General features: G+C 45.3%; 1 protein-coding gene and 1 pseudogene across 8 annotated transcripts in view; one reads left to right on the top strand and one right to left on the bottom strand.

Annotated features, from left to right (window-relative positions):
- The window catches only part of ATG5 (autophagy related 5), a 152,827-nt gene that overhangs the window by 7,773 nt on the left and 124,682 nt on the right, over positions 1-20,372 (bottom strand). For 6 of the 8 annotated variants that reach the window (XM_024996697.2, XM_059889750.1, XM_024996698.2 and 3 more), the window contains one exon: positions 12,868-13,032. The exons of 1 other annotated variant lie outside the window; for it this stretch is intronic. In XM_024996697.2, the coding sequence (XP_024852465.1) occupies positions 12,868-13,032 (165 nt within the window). Of the gene's footprint in view, positions 1-14; positions 11,863-12,867; positions 13,033-20,372 lie in introns of those variants that run through there. One more of the 8 variants, XM_024996699.2, reaches the window with a different exon arrangement.
- Positions 17,115-20,104, top strand: LOC132346105 (small ribosomal subunit protein eS1-like; annotated as a pseudogene).

Genomic DNA, 20,372 nt, shown 5'->3' with positions numbered 1-20,372 from the left:
ACTGTGACAAGCTGGGTTTTTTATCTTTTTATTTCCCTCGAACGCCTCCAGTGGAGCTGTTGAAGAACAATGACAAGGAAGAAGAGACTGGTGGCAGGTGGGCAAAGAGAAGAAACAAAGCCTGGATGGTTTGAGCACTGGCAAGCCCAGGAGTTGTCTTAAATGGGCTGGGGGGAACACAGATCACTGAGGGGGAGGAAGAGAAGTGGCGGGAAGGGGAGCAGGCTCATGTGGAGGGGAGGGGGACTCCACTCTGTGTTTCACAAAACACCTTTCCCAAGTTGGCACAGTTGCACTTACAAGACAACACACTCCCAGCAGAGTCTTCAGTGAGATTTTTGAAGATGTGGGCCTCACTGAATGGAAGGGAAGCTCACTTGCCTCCCAAGCTTGGTTTTGCTTAAAATCTTCTATCTTCTTCTGTAAATCTTCTTTTAGGTACAGCCCCTAAAAAGGCACCATAGTTTTCACTCTAGCCTCTGCCACGTGGTGAAGCCAAGGGTGCACACCCCCCTGTCTCACTCTAGAGGTAGCCATTAGGCTTTGATGTGTAATTTGAGGCAAGCGATCTTCTGCCGCCCCTTTCTTTTTTCACTGAAAACCACTGTACGGCCACAAAGCTCAAGTTCAGAGGGGGGAGGATGACTCCTCAGCAGCGCCATCTTAGAACCGAGGGGAAGAGACTGTCGCTTAAACCTCAGCCCATTGAAACAGATCAGCCTTTGCTGTGATGTTTCAACTGTAACATTTCAAACTTGCTCTCGGCAGCTGTTAGGTACTCCTTGCTGAGACCTTGAATTTGGAGGACACTACCAGAACAGAAGCTCACCAGCAGAGGAGGACAATGGTGTTTCATTATTCATGGAAACATGCTGCTTGTGTGCTTCGGTCTGAGCTTTTGATGAACAGAAAATGCTCTGAACTTATTTTCCTTTTTGTGAAATCCTGACACAGCATTTCTGGTTTCAAAGGAAGCTGTATAAAAAAGACCAATAGAAAACCCCACAAAATGGGACCACCTTAAAATCAAGTTTACTGGCTAAATGGGATTAAACTAGAGTTGTGTTTTAAAAAAGAATAAACCAGAAAAAAAAAAAAGTCTTTGCTGCATGGTGCCCACTTCTATCTAAACAGCTCTGAAGTCCAGATGCACGCTGTCACTGGAGCATCTCTGGAGAGAGCGTGGGAAGTTAAAAGTCAGTGTTTTTGATTAATTAATAATCATCCTCAGCTGTGTTGGCAAATGATAAAAACAAATTGTCTGCCTTTAAAGTAAGGGTGGAAGATGTGTGCTTACCCAGAACCGAGGGGGAAGGAGGAAGAGCCCTGTTGGCCTAGTCGGCCCTTGGCTGGTCTGGTGGTGGCTGAACAAAAGCGATGCTGTGTGTCTCTTAGCCGGTGTGCTCGTGAAAACAATCACAGCTCGGGTGGTCAGTCAGGGAGGTGAGTGAAGGAAGCCAGGGTCTCAGCTACCCAGTTGTCTTCTAGAACAACCCAACTGAGCATTTGCAGGAATAACTGTTTCTCCATGTTTGTCATTGTGGGGTTCAAGTCAGCCGGCTCCAGCTGAAGTGTGTATGTGTGTGCCTGTGTGTGGTGTGTGTGGTGGGTGGATGTGTGGGTGAGGGTGGGGGTGTGTATGTACTGGGATGAGATGAAGTTTCACTGGTAGTTAGAGGACAGATGAAAAGATCCTTCTCCTTTTAAATTTGCCACCTACAAGTTAAACAGTGACCCCACGTCATTGTCTCTCGAAGGCTCTGTGGCTGCAGCTGGGTACCATCTTCCTCCCTCCTGAGCCTGTAGTTCTTCAGCCACGCTTCTCTTACAGGACTTAACATTTGCCTCTTGGTAACACAGTCATATTTCCTCAAATGTCATGATGTTTGCCTTTGGGGCAGAATCTGGGACAGATTATTGGCTACAGGAGACATACAACACATCTTAAATACTGGAATGAGTAGAGGAAGGTGGACTGATGGATGGACCCACGGGATGCTATGTTTGTTTTGTGGCTCCACTGGTGGAATTTCTATCTTCTCCCATGACTAGGACATTCTCTCCTTTCTCTGTCCCAACTGCCAGAGTCACGATGCAGGCTCTGATTAACTTTTACCTCTTCTCCCACGGTCTGCAAACAATCCTCATTTCCTACCCACCTCTACTTTAATCCATCCTACATACTCAGCCTTGATTTTACCCACCCCAGCCTCTAAACTTTCTATGGCCCCCAATTTCTCACCAAGTCTCCCAAACACACTACTGCCAATGATTCAAGAGCCTTCACACATGGACCCAGAATACTGTTTCATTTCTAAATCACCTGATTTGTCAAATGTCCGACATACTATTTCTTTAAAAATTCACTCAATTTCCTACTTTCATCCCTAAAGTGAAAACCCCACTCAGCTTTCAGGGTTCAGCTCCGATGTCACTTCCTCTAAGAAGTTTTTGATTTCACATACTGGATATAACTTCCCTTGTCTTGATCTACTTTGTATTATACTCTTTATGTGATTGTTCAGTTACTAGATTAGAAGCCCCCGAGGGCAGAAAGGCCAAGTTCATCTTTGTCTTGCAACTGGCAGCAGAGTGCTAGAAACCAAGAGTCCCTCTTGTTGCTGAATTATATTCAGAGAGAACCAGGCAGCTAGGCTCTTGTGCTGGGAGTCTGCAATCTAAGTCTGACAGTCAACAAAGTGTGGCTTCAGCTGCTGACCTGAGATGCAGGTGCCAGGATAAATGTGGAGAATCCACAGCTCCAACACAATTCAGTATTCACTTATATTGGTTTTCTACAGCATCACAAAAATAACTACCAATTTACCTGCTTGGAACAATACCCATTTATGAGTTCACAGTTAAGTTCTATAAATCAGAAGGCTGGCACAGCATGCCTGGGCTCTAGGCACAGGGTGACGCCATGTTGAAATCAAGGTGCTGACCCTGCTGAGCTCTTGCCTGGAGGTTCTGGGGAAACAGGGCACTTTTAGTGCTTTCTTGTTGGTGCTAGAATTTGGTCACAGGACTGAGGTTCCTGTTATGATTAAGTCAGGGCCACTGGGATATAATCTCCCTTAAGGTCAGTGAAAGTGAAAGCTGCTCAGTCGTGTCCAACTCTTTGCGACCCCATGGACTATACAGTCCATGGAATTCTGCAGGCCAGAATACTGGATTGGGTAGGCTTTCCCTTTTCCAGGGAATCTTCCCAACCCAGGGATTGAACCCAGGTCTCCTGCATTGCAGGCAGATTCGTTACCAGCTGAGCCACAACAGAAGCTGCCCTTAAGGTCAACTGTGCTATAAAACATAACCTAATCACGTGAGTAAAATCCAATATATTCAAATGGTGTGCACACAAGAGGGGAGACAGGAAATCCTTGGGTAATTTTAGAATCTGGCCTATCACATTACCTTAAATGTAAATTTGAGCTATTAGTGAGAGTTGGGGCCAAACAAAGTTTGGAGGCAAATGGCAGCTGGAGAGACCACAGTGTATCTTCTGGGGGTACAAGAGGACATCGCAGAGAAGGGAACACAGGAGCTCTCGAAGAGCTGGGAGGGGCCTCAAACTCCTGAAAGAGCCTTGAAGATGCAGGAAGAGGAGGGCTTTCCAGGCAGAGAAGGAGACAAGGAAGAGCGCTCAGGGAGTGGCCCAAGGAACCAGAGAGACCAGTGTGGGCGGCCAAAGCTGTCAAGGAAGGAAACAAGGCTGGGAACCCCAGGTCAGGGCTGCATTTATGAGCCACTCTGTGTGGATAAGTTGCTGGCACAGCCAAGGCCAAGGGCACAGGGACCACCTGGTGGATGTGCTGGAGTGAGGAGGCCAACTGGGACGAGTATGTAAGACGCCAGCTGGAGCTAGACACTCCACAAGACAGCCAAGGGGAGGTGGGAAGGGAGGCTAGGGAAGGCAGGGCCTCTGGCTGTTGAGCAAACCTCAGGAGAACTGACGGCCTTAGGGCAGGAATCACAGAATGAGGGTCGCAAAGAACTCTTGCTATGGATGAAGCAGGAAACGTCTTGAGAGCACAGAAGCAGAGCCAAATGCTGGCCCAGGAGGCCAGGAGTCTGTGTCCTGGGCCCAGTCTTCTGCTGACTCACCCCGTGGCAGTGGGTGTCTTACTTGCTCTTTCAATACCTTTGTTTCCTGATCTATAAAGTGGAGACTAACAACAGCCCTGTGCTGTTCACTCTCATTAGTGCATAGAGATCACTTTCTTGGCACTGGCCACCAGGAATGTGCCTTTCCCACTCCAGCGCTCTGTGTTCAGCCTCTGCTCATGAATTGAGTGCACAATTCTGTGCTGGGAGAGCACAGCACAGGTGTAGCTTGGCGGGGTACAGCCACCCCTGGGTCAGACCACCTCCAGACTGGGTCCTGAGCTCAAGGAGTTATTGTTGTGTAGTCTCTAAATCATGTCTGACTCTTTTTCGACCCCATGGACTGTATCCCGCTAGACTCCTCTGTCCACGGGATTTCACAGGCAAGAATACTGGAGTGGGTTGCCATTTCCTTCTCAGGGGTATATTCCTGACCTGGGGATTGAAGCTGCGTCGCCTGCACTGGCAGGTGGATTCTCTGCCACAGAGCCATCAGGGAAGCCAGAGGAGATTCACTTCCAAATCCGGTTTAAATCAGATGACCAGTCTTCCTTAGGAGACTTGCTTTAAGCTGTGTAATCATCTCTTGTTAGATTCCTTTTTAGAGGACACCTCCCCTTCTAGGGATTCCAGGGCAGAGAAGTCTGCATGAGTCTCAATTAAATCACCACTCTAAACTCTGTCATTCTCTTTGTCAGGTGAAGCCCAAATGTCACTGCTGAAAATTCTGTCCAACTGTGAGGCTACCCAGAAGTCTCTGAAACAAGAGTCCAGCACCCTGTATGCCCCATAGACGTCCTCCAGGTGGCAGGAGAGATGGCAGGGGGCATCCACGGGCAAAGTCCGTTCCTACAATGGGTGCAGATCAAGCCTTAAAACACTCAAGACAACAGCAGGCAGTCATTGACATGTTTTAGAATTTTCTGGCCCCCCAAAAAAGTGCTTTGAAAGAGCTAGGCTGCCTTTTCAAGGACTTTGAAAGCAGGCAGAAGTTTGCACTGAGGAGAAACCCAAAGTGAAAGGGTTCGTCCACAGCTGCCACTTCCCAGGAGAAACCAGGACAAACCCCAGCAGAGGAGCGAGGCTGCTGAGGCTGCCTGACTACGCACCCATCGCCGGGAGCACGCAAACCCACGGTGCGGGGGAGGGGGCGCTTCTGCCTGCTGGGTACATCAGGGGCTCCTTCAGTCCAGGGCAGGGAGATCCTCCTGTGATACACATATCATGCGGTCTGAAGGTCTCCAATGCTGACAAGTGTCCCCTCAGGACTGGGTCTTCTTCATGTGGGGTTCCGGTCAAGCCAGGCAGTTGGGCAGTCGGGTCCCAACATGAGACTGCTCGCTGTGTCGCACCCCCCACCCCCACTCCTAGGACAGACCGAGGCCTGAGGGTTATCCTCAGAAATAGGGGTTGGTCTGGATCAGGTCCAGAATTATTTGGAGTTTTCAGGTAGATAGATCTGTTTCGATCCAGTCTCCTGTAGAGTCTTGAGGAATCTTTGGTGACAACCACAGCTTAGCAGGGATCTTCCTCTAGTCTCTCCGTCCAACCTGGAAGTTTTGGCATTTTTCTAAAATTGCACAATGTCTGGCCATATCTTCAATTTTAAGTGGCTTTGTCTGCAATAATTCTTGGCGCCTAATTTAGTTTCCAAACGCATACACACTGAACTCCATCTTGTCCCTGTTCTGTGAATAGCAGCAATTAGCCCTTTAAGAAAGGTCCTTCTACAGCTTGGGGCTCTGGTTTATTGTCTTGCTTGACTCAAGGACTGGTTTATAGGAAAGAATATTCCCAGTAACTCCACCAGTAGGTGCTGAGGGACTTTGGAGAAGTCACCGTGTGGTTTTGGACCTCACTTTCCTCATCTAGATAGTGAGGAAACTGGACTATATCAGATCTAAGGTGCACTGGGGCCCTAACACCTCATCATCTGTGATCTAACCATCCTGGGCTTCCCTGGGGGGCTTCAGTTATTCATTCAATTCATTTGCATTCATGAATATCATGTGATAACTTCTGTGCTAGACCTGTTTCTTTGTGGTGGCTGTTTCAGATTGAAGGGTAAATTTGGTCTTTATCATACCATATTGGTCAAAAGCAGAAGTCTCAGCAAATTTTTTTTTTTTTTTGGCCACACCATTCGGCATGATGGATCCTAGTTCCTTAACCAGGGATCAAACCCTTTCCTCCCTACAGTGGAAGCACAGAGTCTTAACTTCTTAACTGCTGGACTGCCAAGGAAGTCCTTCAGCAAACATTTTTTAATCATATAATCCAATCTCCCTAGCCAAAAGTAGAACCTGAATCCCCATCAGATTTATATTTGTAAATGTTACACACATGTACTTGGGAATATTTATAGCAAATATTAGTCATATTATTGCTAGTAGTAAGAACAAAGCTTAATTCCTTTCCTCATTTCTACATTAAAACATAGATTAAACAGAAGTTAAAATATTTCCTTATTGCCATTCAGTCAGTGCATTATCTGTGTACACTACAGGTCCAGAGTAGAAGGTCTCAGAAGTTGAGCTCTGTAGACTTTCAAGACTGATTGAAACAGATATTCAAGATACTTCGTATGGGTAACATTATACATTTAGTTCTAAAATAAGAGTCAGAAATAGGAGATTGACAATCTGTGGCTGATATTGACTAAGGTTCTATAAAAAGAGTTATTTAAAAATAGAGTTATATTATCCAGCAAAGCCACTCCTGTACATATATATCTGGAGAAAACTATAATTAAAAAAGATATATGCACCCCAATATTCATAGCAGCAGTATTCACAATAGCCAAGATACAGAAACAACCCTACTGCCTATTAATAGATGATGGGTTTAACAAGATGCAGTGTGTGTGTGGTGTGTGTGTGTGTGTGTATATATAAATACATATGATGGAATACTACTGCTGCTGCTGATAAGCAGCTTCAGTTGTGTCCGACTCTGTGCGACCCCATAGACGGCAGCCCACCAGGCTCCCCCGTCCCTGGGATTCTCCAGGCAAGAACACTGGAGTGGGTCGCCATTTCCTTCTCCAATGCATGAAAGTGAGAAGTGAAAGTGAAGTCGCTCAGTCGTGTCCGTCTCTTAGCAACCCCACAGACTGCAGCCTTTCAGGCTCCTCCATCCATGGGATTTTCCAGGCAAAAGTACTGGAGTGGGGTGCCAAACTACTCAGCCATAAAAACAAATGAAATTTTGCCACTTGCAGCAACATGGACGGACCTAGAGTTTATCACACTGAGTGAAGTAAGTCAGAAAAAGAAAGACAAATGCCATATGATGTCACTTATATGTGGAATCTAAAATGTGACACAAATGAACGTATGTGCAGAAACAGCCTTACAGACATAAGACAACAAACTCACAGTTACCAAAGGGGAACGGAGGAAGAGGGAAAATTAGGAGTTTGGGCTTAACAGATACAAACGACTATATATAAAATAGATAAACCACAAGGACCTACTGTACAGCACAGGGAACTATATTCAGTATCCTATAATAAACCATAATGGAAGAAAAAAAATTTAAGAGTTCAAAAAATTGCATTCCTTGGTCCTATTTGGCAAAACTGCTATGATCTTTTCCCTTTCCCTTGGCCAGGCCTTATTTAAATGTCAAAAGGGCCCATAAATATTAAATGCATTCTCAGCACCATACCAGGCAATGTGGGTGAACATAAACGATCTCTGAATACAAATGTCCCACTTGAGTTTAGCCGTATCGCTTTCCTGCCTGTGTTATGGGTGAGATGCATGGGCGGGCTTTAACCCCTGGCACCGGGATTCAGCCCACATTGCCTTTCTGAGACTTGAGACCTGACTCACTCCTTTCTTCAACCAGCCTGTTCAGCCCGGCTTTCGTGTTTGGCTCCCACAGCAGCAGCAGAAAGGCAGCATGGGGAGGTCAGGCTGGAGAAAGGTGCTGCAGAGGCCGAGGTAGCTGTGGAGGCTGGGGTGTTAGTCACTTTCACTCGGGCCCTGCTGCGCCGGCTGCTGCAGGCTCCCCCTATGCTGCCGGCAGAGGGTCCATGCAGAAAACCCGCAGGAAATAGAATGGTCAGCAGAGAGTGTAAGAAAGAAACCTATCCTTTCTCAGACAGGAGCTTTTATTTCCCCCCTGGTCCACAGCTTCAAAGGGCAGCTGCCTCACAGGGAGAGTGTTTGCATGTTTGAAGTAAGAAGACCGTTTCTTGGTCTCTGAAACTGAGTTCGAGAAGGCCCGGTTCCCAGCAGCCGTGGCGCCCCTCTCCCCGCTTTGCGCCATGGTCCAGCGCGCTTCAGCTATGCTGGTCGATCCTCTGGGAAGGTAGATATGGCCAAGAAACAGCAGACTTGGCCTCCACTTGGATAATTCTGCAAACCTTTGTATGAGGACTAATTGCACAAGGCTGCATGGGTGAGGTGGAAGGAAGAAAAAGGGAAGAGCGTTTTCTGCTTATGACTGGGACCCTGTTATTCATTGGCTTGGGTGTTTCAGCTGAGTTCTGTGGATTAGGAGCCGAGTCATGTCAGCACTAGAAACCTCCCGGGTCTCAGTCATATGTGCTACCCCACCTCTTCCCCGCAGCCCAGACCATTCCTTTCAGAGAACCCTCCCTGTTTCGCGCTTTCACAGAGCGAAGCTGTTCTGAGTCTTGGGGTCACACCCAGCTCACATGTCCCAACAGAAGCTGAGGAAAGGTCTGGGGTCCTTCTCTGTGGCCTCCATCTTCAGCTCTGCCCTGCTTCCGGAGGTGGGCAGGAAGGAGGCCTCCCGGTGGGAGCTGCCCTGTGTCCGGCCATCGTGGAGCATCTGTCCTGCTGGTTTGGCTCGGCAGAGGGCATCCAAAAAGCCAGCGAGGCTGTGTAATGTGGGAGACAGCGAGGGCCATGTTCCCACACTATAAGTCATGATGACACTGGTAAAACAGTCTGGTGGGCGGGGGAAAGTGAAAGAAAAAGCATAGGGGGAACAGAAACCAAAGTGAGGCACACAGAAGGACCGAGCAAGAGCAAAGGCCAAGGCACAAACAGAGGCTGGGAAACGGGACAGGCCTGGAAGAGAATCGGGAGAGGCAGGGTGAGAGTGTGGGTGGGAGGAGAGAGACTGGACCAAGGAAAACACAACGAGACATGAAGGGAAGATGTGCTCATTTGTTTGAGGAAATGGCAGGTGATCTGCTAACACGTATGCCAACAGAGGGGTTGGAGGCCTGGTCCAAGGATGCCCCTGGGTATATCACCTTCAAAGCCCCAAATACAGGACAGATCAGCCCTGGCAATGCAGTCTACATTTACTGTAGTAATGCAGTAAATGCAGCAACATTTACTGCTTGCTCAAGGCCTACCTCCCACCAGGCAGAAAGGGCCTGTGAGATACTCAGGAGAAAGGAAAGAGGATGTAAGCTGAGGGAAAGGATGGGGGAGATCCACAGAGATGCAGTCACAGCCCTTCTGTGAGTTCATCCCCAGGCAGACCTGCCCCCAGGCTTGTGCAAAGAGAGGCACTGCAAAGAGAGGCAATGGTTTTCAGCTTCAAGAAATTCACAGTCTGAGAGAAGGGACAAGATGTACATATGCAAAGCAATGAACAGCAGCATTATTATTGGGACTGCTCAGACGAACACAGTAAAGAAGGGAACAAAGAATAAGATAATCAAAGAAATGAACTACAGAAAGGCTTTCTTGACAATGTTCCCAACGTGGAAATATTTTTACATGCAGGAATTAAGTGAAATGACGTTGGCTGAACTGGATGGAACATTTTAAACTGGGCCAAGAAGGTGGACCTGGGCTTGACTACAGCATAGCACAGGCTCCGAGTCAAAGCAAAGAGCAGGAGGCCTAACTGCCCAATCCAGTCTTCCAGGTGAGTTGGATCTACCTGACCTGATAGTCAATTCAACAGTCAACACTGCAAAACAGTGGTGCCCTAGGAGTCATGCTGTTGTTGTTCAGTCACTAAGTCATGTCAGATTCTTTGCGACCCCATGGACTGGAGCCCGCCCAGCTCCTCTGTCCATGGGGTTCTGCCGGCAAGAATACTGGAGTGGGCGGCCACTTCCTTCTCCAGGGATCTTCCTGGATCAGGGACCAAACCCGTGTCTCTCATGTCTCCTGCATTGGCAGGCAGATTCTTTACCACTGAGCTGCCAGGGAAGCCCATCCTAGGAGTCATATTTAGCATTAAAAGACATTAAGAAAAGATTGTTGAGATGACCCCAGAGGAAGTCATCTTTCTAGCATGGAAGCAAGATTTGCCCTGGTCTGAGACAGCTGTTGGAAGACAACTTGAGACCACGTGTATAATTGAGACTGGGGGGAGAACCAGTAGGTGGGTTGTACATGTGTGAGTTAAAGACGCAAGGGCACTTAATTTGTGACTGAAAAAAAGGACAGTGAAGGTAGTGATAATTATAACGAACATTTACTGAGTGCAAACTACGTGCCAGATGCTGGTCTACACACTGTACATGCGTGAGTTTACACAATCCTCACTGCCACCAATGAGGGGTTTTTAACCATTAGTGTTATTTACATTTTATATGTGAGGAAACTCATCTACAGAGAGATCAAGCAATTACACCACAGAGGTTAGCCCAGGACTCTAAATTCCACAACCTTCTTTCTCTGAAGCCATGGAAAATTCAGTGTCTCTGTTTCCTCATCTGTAAGCATTTGCTATCTAACCTGCTTGTAGAGACATTGTAGATGATGAAGCCTCTATCAGGACACTGGCTGTGGGGTCACTCTCAGAGTACTAGCATTACTAGGAAGGCCATGCTTTTTCCAAGAATGCTAAATGTATGCTCACTTTCTCATGTTAATACCACAAAGCCTTGAAGAAGTTTACAGAGACTCATCACATAAAAAAAACCTCCTCTGTGCTCACAATGGACAATAATGCCAAGTGAGTCCTGTCTAAAGAGGTGAAAGGTCTCTTTCTGATACCCCTTTACCATTATTATGCTTGGGGGCTGTGACTCTTTTTTTTTTAAATTAATTTTTATTGGAGTGTGGTTGCTTTACAATGTGATGTGTTTTTACTGTACAGCAAAAGTGAATCAGCAATATGTACACATACATCCCCTCTTTTTTGGATTTCGTTCCCATTTAGGTCACCACAGAGCCCTGAGTAGGGTTTCCTGAGTTAGGTCTCATTAGTTATCTATTTTATACATAGGATCAATAGGGGATGGGACTCCTGTTTCTTACGAAAATTTTCACACTGAGGAGAACAGCCAGGCTTTTGTCCTGGGCAAGAGCCTCTCCCATGAGGCCCAACCAGAGGACCACGCCATCTTAGAAATCAGGTTTTGAGTCTGAGAGGCAGCAGATAGAGAAGCAGATAGCAAATACATCTGTTTTTACAAGAGCCTGTTGTTCTCTGTACTAACTGCTATAAAAACGACTTGAAACTAGCCACATATTAGTTTTGGTTCTCGTGACTAAATCAAGGAATGGCATGATGGTGCTGTGTCATTAGAAATGAAACCAGTTCTTAAACAAGAGAATAGGGCCGACATTTTAATAACCTGAACGATTTCATAGAAAAATCAAAGCTGAAACTTCTACACCCCAGCTCTGAACACCTGCTGCTTAAGTTTGGTTCTGAACCAGTGAAACTTCTTTCTTGCGATGAAGACACGAGATGGGCCCTGACTTGCCCAACACTTGACGGCCAGGGAAGCCTTCCTTCCACCTGCTATTCTGCTAGGCTCAAACGTGGGCTTGATCTTGGCTTCTACAGGAAGGACTGTATTTGGCACTGTGAGAAAATACAGAAAGTACCTCATAGTTTATTTTTTCAAATATGTGACCTTATATATTTTGATATATATATATCAAAATATATGTGTGTGTGTGTATATATATTTAGATATGTGAATTTTACCTTCCCTGAGGTATTGTCATCCACATCTTCTCAGATAAAAAACTGAGACTTGAAGAAGTCACTCACCAAGAAGCAGGCAGAACTGGGGTTCTGAACAAAAGTTTTCTTGTCTATATCTGCATCACCTCCAATTGGGCCTTTATCACAATAATGATGCTGATGTAGTAATCATATATAGGTTGCCTCCCTAGTGTCTTTTCTTCCTTTTCCTGCCACAGTACCCACATTTTGCCTCGAGGGAACCACTCTCCTCACTGTCTCTCCATCTCTAACAGCTGGATTCATCCAGCTCCCAGGAGTAGCCAGAGTACCCATCACCTGGCCATGGTGACTGGCTCAGAGGTGGGCATACAGCCTGATTCAGGCCAATGGAACTTGAGGAAATGTTTCCTAGGGCTTCTGGGAAAAAGCTTCCTCAGCCCTCTGTGGGTTTACCAGAGGGGACAATCCCCCTTCTCCTGGACAGTATGTTAGAGAATACCAAGTTCAGAACTCCCTCAGCCATTTGTGTCACCAAGAGAAGGGCCAACCTAAGGATGAAGCCAACACACAGAAGAAGCAGGGCTATACACAAGACCGGCATGGGGTTGGTATCGTGAGGAGGATGTAAATTCTGGACTGCATGCTCAAGTTTTCGGGCTATAAGCTAATGCAATCCCTTTGTTTGCTTAAGGCAGTTTGAGTTTGTTATTCTGTCATATGAAATTCTTAACCAATGCAAACACCACTGGCATCATTCCCAGTAACATTTGATGGTTGCTTTGGTTTCTCAGTCAAGAGCATGAAACCCGTTTGACCAAAAGGACCAATCCTTCAAAATTCATCAGCATCTCTGGAGCACGCCCATCTCTGGTGCCCAACTTGCCAGAGAGGACTCACGTGTTTCTGTTCCTGGGGACTGGTTCCTTCTGTTTTCTGCTCCCTGTTGGCTCAGTCTAGGCCCGTCCTCTTCCCAGTCCCTCCACAGTGATGGGAGGTGGCTGCCCTCTGCCGAGGATGCCAGCAGCCAAGTGGGCAGCCAGCTGCAGACCTCAGGCATTGGCACTGTCAAGAAAAGGAGTGTCAAGAAAGGATTCTGCCACAAAGTACTTTTAATATAACATAAAATCAGGTGGGAGAAGGGTCTTTGGCACATAGCTAAATACAAAATTACCACCACCCCCCAGCCCTGACCCAAGTTCCCCATCAGAGTGTTAAAACCCAAGCAATTCTGGCACCCCTCTGAGGATCTTTATTTGTTAGTGATTGATGTTCACAGAGCTTCAGAGCATCCAAGATTATAAAGTCTCGTGGGACTGACAATCTGCGATAAGAACTGGTTTTTGTGATTCTACAACAATCTGTTTCTCTTGAAAAATTCTGTTATTTCCACTTCTGGCCACTATGACTAAGCACACGGGTAGAAACACAGTCTGAACAGTTAAAGAACCTTGTAACTGCCCGACGCAGTCCAACAGCAGAGGAAGTAAGCATACGTGAGCACTGGCAGGTGCGGTGTGGGAGGGAGGGCGCCTACTCTCCCCAGTCCATGTCCCCCAGACCCAATCTGTCAGCAGAACCTTCCATTTCCCAAACATGTCTCGACTCAACCATTTCTCTCCACCTCTACTACAATCGTGTGATTTACCCATTCAACACATATACACCAAAGGGCCACTGTGTTCCAGGCATTGTTTAGTGGCTGGGAGAGCAAGACTGACTCTTCTTGCTCTGTCTTCTCTCTGGACGACCCTTCTTACTGACTGGCCCCGCTTTCCTCATTTGCTCTCTCCTTCCACTCTCCACACAGGAGCCTACAAGTTTTTCTTAAATATCAACACTTCCGTGTTTGAACCCCTCCAGTGACTTCCCACTGCTTCCTCATTAAAACACCAAGGCCTCCTCAGCCCTGCCGGTGGGCTGCGTGCCTCCTTGTGTCGTCGGCCTCTTCTCTAGATTCACTCCCTACTGGCACACCTACCTCCTTTCCGATCCTCAAGTATGTTATGGCTTTTTCTCTTTTCAGAGCTTTCATCTGCCTTTATTTCCTCCTAAAACAGTGGCTTCCAAACTTTCTTCTGACAATCATCCCTAGTAAGAAATATTTTCTTTCATTAACTAGTAAACACATCAACCTACACATAAAGGGAACATGAGTTCCACATGATAATACTTCTAGCATGTTCTGTTCCTTTTTAAAAAAATCTAGCCGTACCCCACTAACCTGCAGTCTGAAAAGACTCCTCCCTCTACTCGTTGAAAGCTGAATAGTTCTTATCCTTCAACTTTCCACCTGGATGTTAGCTGCTCACAGGGGCCTTCTCCAGCCATCTGATACAACCCAGGCCCCTGACATAGATTATTTTTCATCTGAGTCCAGCATGTATCAAAGCTATATATTTCTCAGCTGACATTTGCTCATTGTCTGTCTTGCAGGCCACATCACTAGCAGTTGAAGGCGTGGACCTGTCTGCGCTGTTCCCCGCTGTATAGTCCACATCTGGGTCAATGATGAGCACAACACAATATACGTCCATATTCCTTGAATGGCTGACTGAGTGGGTGAGTAAGCGATACTGAGGTCTGGATTGAAAAACAGGCCTCCCCAGTGGAAGGAACCAGGGCTCCTTGGAGAAATGATGGATTCTAGGGCTGGGGCAGGAAATCCACAGGAGTGCCAGAAAGTAAAGAAACACTCAAAAAACAAAAAGACGGGGTATGTTCAAGGGATATAGGAGTCAACCTAAAAAGAACACCCAACGGCCAAAATTGAAACAATCTGAGCCTAATTATCAGATGATAGCCCAAATCTTTAAATAAATATACATGAAAGTCCATACCGATATAAGAAGTTGACTAAATAAGTTCTTTCTTACAGAAGAACTTAAATGGTTAATATAAACACTACCCTGCAGGAGGCGGAGTCTAATTCTCCCCACTCCCTTCCTCCTTGAGGGCTGGAGGTACTGTACTTAGTGACTTGCTTCCAAACAACTGAGTAGGTAAGAGGAGAACAGGCTCACTTTCAGTGTGGAAACCTGGCAAACAGTACTTTGGCCAGGTGTTCAAGGTGATTTCACAGTCCTGTCATGTGGGTGGCACATACCCCCTGATACAATGTGAGGAGGGCACTTCCGCTCTGCTGGCTTCCTCCAATAGCCCACAACCCTGGTGTAACTGTGAAAGATGCATCAGACAAACCCAGTTAGCGGGGCATTCTACACAGTACCTAACTAAAATGCTTCAAATCTGTCAAAACTTCATGAGAAACATGACAAGAGACCATCAGACCAGAGGAGTTAAAGAGACATGACAACCACTTGTGATGTGGCATCCTAGGTGAGACCCTGCAACAGAAAAAGGAAATCAGTGCAAAAGCTAAGGAAATCTGAATATGGACTTAAGTTAATAATACGGTATCAACATTGGTTCCTTAACTGTGACAAATATACCACTGTGATGTCAGACGCTGACAACAGGCGGAGCAGGCTGAAGGGCATGTGGGAACTCTCTACATCCTCTTTACAACTTTGCTGTGAATAAAAAACTGTTTTAAAATGAAAAAGCTTAATTTTAAAAAAAAGTCAGCCTTAATGCCAAGAGCCAGGCCTTCATTCAGTTGATTTTTATGGAGTGCCCACAAAGTACGTCTAATCATGCTGGGCACAAAGAAGACATGTAGACATACAGGAGATGAAGAGATGCATATACATAAGGCAAGGCATCCAGGGTGACAAACCACAAGCAGAGCATGCAGTTTTGCAGGCTGACTGGAGAGGGGAGGCGTGTGTGTGGCAGGGGGGCAGGGCAGGCAGAGTAGGGCTGGTAATGAAAGCAATGATGAGAATGAGGAAGGAAGGCAAGGACCGGTTGGCTTTGGTGAGGTGAAGTTGGCTCTTCCCCACTGGAATGTCAACTCCCTGAAGGCAAGAACCTTGTCTGTCTACCCATCACTATACTCCTATAGCCAGAACTGTGCCTGGAACACAGTATATGCTCAAAAATGTGTATTGAGTAGATGAGAGACTGGACAAATAGATGAAGTCCTACTGAAACGTCACTTGAACTCCAGAACCACTATTGTCATGGAAGGTCTGCCAGGTGCCCACTGGATGTGCATTTTTGTACATGGTGATGATTGCGCATCCTCAGAGGTCTTCCATGAAGCATGCAGATGTTAGCATTGGTTTGGAATGGCTCTAATGTTCACTCACAGGCATGGAAGTGCCTTGTAACATTTCTTGATGGTATTAATAGATAGGTCTGCTGATATTCAATGCTTCCTAGGTGGCTCAGTGATAATAGAATCTGCCTGCCAAATAGGAGACGTGGGTTGGGAAGATCCCCTGGAGAAGGAAATGTCAACACATTCCAGTACCCTTGCCTGGAAAATCCCATGCACAGAGGAGCCTGGTGGGCTTCAGTCCATGGGGTTGAAAAAGAGTTGGACATGACTGAACAACAGCTGCTGACCCCAAGGAGTGAATGGCATCTCCTCTTTGCTCTAGCATCTTGTTAAACCTAGCAGAGGCTCTTAGCATTGTAAGAATGGAGAGAGTTAGCGACGGCTTCAAACTTCAATACAGCCTCTACAAATACAAGGAAACAGTTTAGAGAGATGTTGAATTTCCCTGTAGGCATCTATTGACATTCCTCCTTAAAGGTTCCAAATACTCAATGTATTGTACTCACTTGCATATAACATTTTTTAAATGAAGAAAAATTTAAATTGTGGGAAAATGATGGGAAAGTCATACCCAACTATGAAGCTATTAAGAATAGGGCAGACTATATGTATTAATATGAAATAGTCTCCAAAACACACAAAGTAAAGCCACTCTTTGAAACAGACATAAGACCTCAGTTAACAGAGGGGAGTTCTGGGAAGACAGCACGGGAGGGATGAGAGAGACTTTCACTGAGTGTTCTCTCTTGGAACATTCTGAATTTTGCACATGTACAAAGTACCATGAATGAAAAAAACTTTAAAAAGTGATCCAAGAGGAAGAAACGTTTGAATTTTGTCTGCAGGTTATAATAATCCCCTTTTTTTTGATAAAAAATAGCCTCCTTTTTTGTTCTATCCTGATTATCTTGGAACCTCTGCTTTCTAGAGAATTTGATCCATGTCAGGTGATAGTCTTGGCTTCTGACATCATCGCAAATCAGCTTTTACATGAAGTGACAAAGGTACATAGATGAGACTGAAAGAGGAAGGCACTCATCATTTTTTATACATTCAAAATTAGGAATTAATTTAAAAACTAAGTTCTATAGTTATTTTGTAAACAGCATATTGAAAACTATAAGTAGTTTGGGCTTTTGGCTCTCTGAGCAGCACCATGATGATCAGCAAAAACAAGCATCTTACAAAAACGGCAGAAAGGGAGCCAAGAAGAAAGTGTTTGACTCACTTTCTAAGAAAGATTTGTATGCTGTGAAAGCACTGGCTATACGTCAATGTAAGAAATACTGGGAAAACACTAGTCACAAGAACTCAAGGAACCAAAATCACATCTGATGACTTTACAGATTATGTTTTTGAAGTGAGCCTTGCTGATCTGCAGAATGATGAAAATTGAATTTAGAAAATTCAAGCTAATTACTGAAGATGATGAGGGCAAAAACCGCCTGACTAATTTCCGTGGCATGGGTCTCACCCATGACCAAACATACTTCATCGTAAAAAAAATGGTGGATCATGGCTGAAGGTCATGTGGGCGCCACGACTACCAATGGGTATTTCCTTCATCTATTCTACTGTTACAAAATGTAACAGTCAGATTCAGAAGACCTCTATGCCCAGCATTAACAAGTCTGCCAAATCTGGAGGAGGACAATGGAAACCATGACGCAAGGGGTGAAGACAAATGACTTGAAAGAAGTGGTCAATAAACTGATTCCAGAAAGACATTTAAAAGGCTCTCTAATCTACTTATCTGCTCTATGATGCCTCTGTTAGAAAAGTAAATATACTGCAGAAACCCAAGTCTGAACTGGGAAACCTCATGGAGCATCACGGTGAAGGTAGTAGTTTTGGAACCTGCTGGGGATGAGACAAGTTGTAAAGCTGAATGAGTGACGGTTATGAGCCAGCAGTCCAAGAATCTATTTGGAATTCAGACTTTGAATGATGACAAGTAACAGATCTTATTTGTGGGGAAAAAAAGCACGTTACTTTGTTAAATGTTAACATTTTAAAAGTATCTCGAGACCATTAATAATGAATCACACTAATACCCTAAAAACATTTGAAGAAAAGACTTGAGAAGTCCCTTTGAATCAATAAACAATAGATCCCTCAAAAATAAATGATCAATAATTCATCTCAGATAAGTATTTCATCAAGATCACATTCTGCTTTTAGGCAATTTTCTTTTTTCTCACATTCCAAAACAATACAGTTTCAAATTCTGAAGTCAACTCGTTTCTGAGTACTGAGGACACTGATGTTTGAGATACACATGAGCATTCAGAGTTCTTTAGAACACATTTGTGAGAAGATGTATTTCAATCTTATTTCAGCTAATTTCAGAAGAGAGTTCAGTATTTCTCAAACATAAATTTCATTACCAAGGTAAGCCAATGTAAACTCTTTACATTCAGCTGCCATTACAAGAAGGGCTTCCCTGGTGGCTCAGATGTTAAAGAATCCACCTGCAATGTGGGAGACCTGGGTTGGGAAGATCCCCTGGAGGAGGGCATGGCAACCCACCCCAGTACTCTTGCCTGGAGGATTCTATGGACAGAGGAGCCTGGGAGGCTATAGTTCTTGGGGTCACAAAGAGTAGAATACCACTGAGTGACTAAGCACAGCACACAGCACAGCCATTCCATTAAAAAAAAAAAGAAAAAAAGCCTCCTGGAAGCAAGGATGGAAGGTCTAAGACAGCAACAAGCACATCCCCAGTGTGTTTGTTGGAAATGCAGACTCTCAGGCTCTGTCCCATCTCCTCTTCACAAGACACATTTAAATAGGCAGTGATTCCCATACTTCTTACAGTTTGACAAGCTGCCAGGCTAAGAAACCTTAATTATGTTCAATTCAGGTTATACTCTTTAGTGAATACTGATATAATCCTTAGTAATAGGACAATGTGACTCGTTTTTTGAGACCAGAGAGTAACATTTATCAGAAATTACTGTAATTAATAATTACTATTTCTACCCTCCTCCTCCTACCTGTGAAACATTCTTTCTCTTTTCTGAGTCCATCCCCTCCACCTGCTCCAAGACCATCTACCACTCCTTCCCCAGGATGACCACACTTTCTCAGCTGATTTCTCCCCTTTCACCAATGAACACACTGAAGTCTCCCTTAGACGTAACACACACACACACATTTTCTCTCCATCATGCTAACAGCTCAGCTACAATCTATTTTTTTCTTTCCATCACTGAAGTTTGCAAGAGTAGTCTGCAAGCAACCCAACAGCTATCAGACCCAAATTAGCTCTCTTGGAGGAGTCAAGTATTTAACTGCCAAATCGGAAGGCCTGGTCCCTGTTACTCCTCTAGATCTCTCTGCTATTTATGAATTCTTTCTCCAGCACTACCACCTCTGGCATCTGCCCTTCTTCCTCTTTTTGTCGCCCACGCCCCTGAGGCATTCCCCTCAGCTCAGCCCAGAGGCTTCTCTTCTCCTTCTACTCTATGTACCTTTGCTGTTCTCTTCCTTCCCTCTACCCACTCCTGCTTCAGAGATCACCTCCATGCAGAAAACTTCCCAGACGCCATCCTCAGCTCTGGTCTCTTCTCAGAACTCCAACAGCCTTGCATGGTTTTCATTCAGTTACTATTTATGTATATGTACAGAGCCTCTGATACACTGCTGCTCTGGTATGCTGCACTATGCTAGGCATCGGTGAACCCAGAAGACTCATCCCTACCCTCACGGCACCTATGGCCTGGCAGGTAACACAGATGTGGAGCCATGAATGCAAGTGCGATAAACACTGAGGAAATGTGAAGACTGATTATTCAGGGGAAGGGATAACCAAATCTAGTTGGGAAGTAGAATTTCCATTTAACATGTAAGATGTCCAGTTAAAGTTGAATTTCAGTGAAACAAATAAAATTTTTAACTATGCCCCATCAATAACATGGGATATGCTTATACTAAATACTAATATTTATATGGGACATACTTACACTAATACTAAAAATTATTTCTTATTTACCTGAAACTCAGCTTTAATTGGACATCTTATATTCTAATCCACTACATCTAGCAACCCTACCAGGAAGGGACTGGACAGTTGGGAGAGGAAAGTCCTGAGAACTGAGAGAAAGGATGAGTAGGAATTAGCAAAGAGGGTGTGGGAGAGGACATCCCAGGGAGAAGGGATAGTTGCAGTAAGTGTTTATACTGACAGAGAGCTTCATGCTTTTGAGAGCCTGAAAGA

This window comes from Bos taurus, chromosome 9 (assembly GCF_002263795.3).
Source record: "Bos taurus isolate L1 Dominette 01449 registration number 42190680 breed Hereford chromosome 9, ARS-UCD2.0, whole genome shotgun sequence".
Taxonomy (NCBI): Eukaryota; Metazoa; Chordata; class Mammalia; order Artiodactyla; family Bovidae; genus Bos; species Bos taurus.
Note: the sequence above shows the minus strand (reverse complement) of the source record. Positions and strands in the feature narration are given on the sequence as shown.